We start from the raw sequence: 3,375 nt of genomic DNA on the forward strand, positions 1-3,375 counted from the left end.
AGTATTTCTGCAGTTGGCGTTTATGGTTATGTTCGTGGATCAGTGCTAATTCCCTCCTTTCTTTATGGCGTTTATGGTTAGGTTCATCCGCAACTCTTTTTCGTTATCATTGAGCATCAAAATTCGTGCGGATGGAACCCCGATTTCAGCCGGGACCATGGCTTCAGTGTCGTAGGTTAAAATGAACGACGTTTCAGAATTACTTATATTCTTCTGAGTCTGAAAAGCCTAAAGTACATGGGGTAATTCGTCGACCCAGCATGTTCGTTTGGTGCCCAATCTTACCTTAATCCCTTCCTTGATTGTTCGGTTGGTCCGTTCAACCTGACCATTGGCTTGCGGATGAGCTACAAATGTGAAAATCTGGGTGACCTAAAGTTCTTTCAGCCACTCTTGTAGCCCGCTATCCGCAAACTGAGTCCCATTGTCACTCACAAGTTCTTGTGGAAGACCAAAATGACATATAATGAATTCCCAAAGGATGCGACCGGTTTGGCTTTCACCCACTTGGTGAAGTAATAGACGGACACAATTAAAAATTTGACTCGTCCCGGGCTTCTGGGAAAGGTCCCATGATGTCAATAGCCCATTTTTGGAACGGCCAGGCAGACGTTACCGGTACCAACTCATTCTTCGGACAAAGCATATTGGGAGTATGATGTTGACAAGAATCAAATTTCCAGATTTCTTGTACCACATCCATATGCATCCCCGACCAGTAGTATCCGGCGTTCATGAGTTTCGCTATGACCATTCTCGGGCCCATGTGAAGACCACAAATGTCTTCATGAACTTCCCTAATCAAGTAATTCGCGTCCTCGGCGTCCACACATCTTAGAAGTGGACCAAGGAAGGATAGTCTATACAAGACACCGTTTTTCATTTGGTAGTTCAAGGCCTTGTGTCTTATCTTCTGAGCCGCAGCCTTCTCTTCTGGTAGAACTCTCGATGATAAGTAAGCCATGATTGGCGTCATCCAGGATTCTACACCGGTTTGGATTACTAAACCTTGGTTCTACGGAACGGATGGTCGATCAAGGACTTCCACACGAATGTCCTTAGTGAAGTGCTCAAAGTTTGTTGAAGCCAACTTGCTAAGGGCATCCGTCGACTTGTTTTTGCTTCTTTTGATGTGAATGACCTTGCATGAAGAAAATTGAAGGACCAAGTCCTTTACCTGTGACAAATATGAAGTCATTACATTGTTTTTTGCTTCATAAGTTCCATTGATCTGTCCATCAATCAACATGGAATCCACTCGCGCTTCTAGGTGTTTTACCCCAAGCTTCTTAGTAATTCTCAGGCCTGCCAAAAAGGCTTCATACTTTGCCTCATTGTTAGTACTTTTGAAGTCTAACTTGATGGCGTATATAAACTCATGACCTTCGGGATTGACTAGCCTAAGGTCTGCGCCGGATGCCTCTTTGCTTGACGCACCGTTAGTGAATAATGACCAGACTTGCCCCTGTTCAGGAGGTACTTGGAGTTGTTGTTCAATTAAGCATTCTTTTTCTTTGTGTTGTGGAACTTCATTGACGAAGTCTGCCAATACTTGGCCCTTAATTTCCGGTCTGGGTTTGTATTCAATTGCATGTTCTCCCAGTTCGATGGCCTATTTCGCCAATCACCCCGACAATTCTGGCTTGCTTAATACATTTTCGAGCTTATATCCTATCAACACATTAATGGGATGGCCTAGGAAATATCTGCGGAGACGCCTGGCAGCATAGACCAGTGCCACAACCAACTTTTCAAGCATCGAGTATCTGGTCTCTGGATCTGTCAATGTCCTACTGACATAATAGATTGGTGTTTGGACACTCTTTCTATCCGTTAATAGCACAGCCCCAATGGCGATATCAGATGCTGACAAGTATAGTGTCAAAGGCTCTCCCGCATGTGGTGCTGTCAGAGTAGGTAGCTCCATTAGGCATTTTTTGACCTCTAGAAATGCTTGTTCAACTTCTGCGGTCCACTTGAAGTGTGCTTTCTTGAGACAGTTTTTCAAAGTTGAAACAAATGGGTAAGATTTAGCTGCATGATTAGCTAAGAATCTGTTCAGTGCAACCAATCTTTCGTTAAGTGTTTGTACTTCTTTGAGGGAGGAAGGTGAAGGCATGCGGGCTACTGCTTGAATTTTGTCAGGATTGGCTTTAAAACCCGCACCCGTCACAATGACCCCTAAAAACTTTCCTTCTTCCATTCCGAAAGAACACTTACTCGGGTTAAGTTTCATGTTGATACTTCTCAAAGTCTCAAATGTTTCTTCTATGTCTCTCAACATTTGATCTTCTTCGATGCTTTTTATTACCAAATCATCCATATACACCTCTAAATTCCGACCAATCTGAATTCTGAAAGCCTGATCCATCAGATGTTGATATATAGCACCCGCGTTCTTCAATCCAAAGGGCATAATTTTGTAACAAAATGTACCTTGGTCTGTACGAAATGTTGTTTTTTCCTCATCACCCGCCGCCATGCGGATTTGGTGGTAGCCTTTGTAAGCGTCGAGGAAGCATTTAAACTTGAACAGGGCCACAGCGTCTACTTTAAGATCGATTTCGGGTAATGGATAACAATCTTTTGAACATGCCTTATTCAAGTCCTTGAAGTCTATGCACATCCGCCATGTTCCGTTACTCTTTGGAACAATGACTAGATTAGCCACCCATGTTTGATACTTGATTTCACGAATTATTCCTGCATGAAGAAGATCTTGTACTTGTTCATTCATGGCTTTGGTTTGTTCTGGACCCATCTTTCACTTCTCTTAAACAATTGGCGTGAACGTTGGGTTCACCCTTAACTTGTGTTCCGCAATATTTTGCAGGACACCGGTCATATCAGCGGGTTGCCAAGCGAATATGTCCACATTTCTGACTAGCAACAGCTTCAAAAAGGTCCTTACTATCTCCGAGATAGTAGATCCGATCACGACTATTTAATCCAGAAATTTTTTGTTTAATACCCATTTTTCAGGTTCGGTTCTGTCTGTCTACTTTGGCAACTTGCAGGGTTTTGAACTTTCTGTTGTTAAGCAGTGTTGATTGACGTGGATGATTGCTACACCAGTGCTGGTCGGAACTCCTACCGCACCATGAGCTGTAAATGGATGAGCGTTAAAGTCACCGATTGCCTCACATCCCAAGATGATATCATGCTTGGACGTCGCCGATAGGACCAAAAACTCAACATCTTCGGTTCTTGAATGGATTCCATCACTGAGAGTGACTGGAAAAGATATAACCCCACGGGGGTGCATCACATCACCCCAAATCTAGATACAGGTGCATGAATAGGTTTCAATCTCACCTTATCTTCGTCGTCGAGCTGCTCAAAGAATTGTTTATACATTATGTCTGACGTACTGCC

At 43.3% G+C, this 3,375-nt stretch overlaps 1 protein-coding gene across 1 annotated transcript; it reads right to left on the reverse strand.

Moving 5' to 3' along the window:
* Positions 1-372: 372 nt before the first annotated feature.
* LOC143569955 (uncharacterized) lies at positions 373-964 on the reverse strand. The gene is made up of 2 exons (XM_077055735.1): positions 695-964; positions 373-558 (listed from the first exon to the last, which is right to left on the reverse strand). The coding sequence occupies exons 1-2, from the start codon at positions 962-964 to the stop codon at positions 373-375; spliced, it is 456 nt and encodes a 151-aa protein (XP_076911850.1).
* Positions 965-3,375: the final 2,411 nt, after the last annotated feature.

The sequence above is a fragment of the Bidens hawaiensis genome, unplaced genomic scaffold (assembly GCF_021521415.1).
Source record: "Bidens hawaiensis isolate Kalapana, Puna unplaced genomic scaffold, B.hawaiensis_p1.1 tig00024808_1, whole genome shotgun sequence".
In the NCBI taxonomy this organism is placed as follows: Eukaryota; Viridiplantae; Streptophyta; class Magnoliopsida; order Asterales; family Asteraceae; genus Bidens; species Bidens hawaiensis.

Bases quoted from the DNA above. Each gene is read 5' to 3' on its own strand.
- LOC143569955 (XM_077055735.1), bottom strand. From the start codon at position 964: ATGGCTTACTTATCATCGAGAGTTCTACCAGAAGAGAAGGCTGCGGCT. The intron at 559-694 runs GTACAAGAAATC...GACCTTTCCCAG, and splicing joins CGGGGATGCATATGGATGTG to AAGCCCGGGACGAGTCAAAT.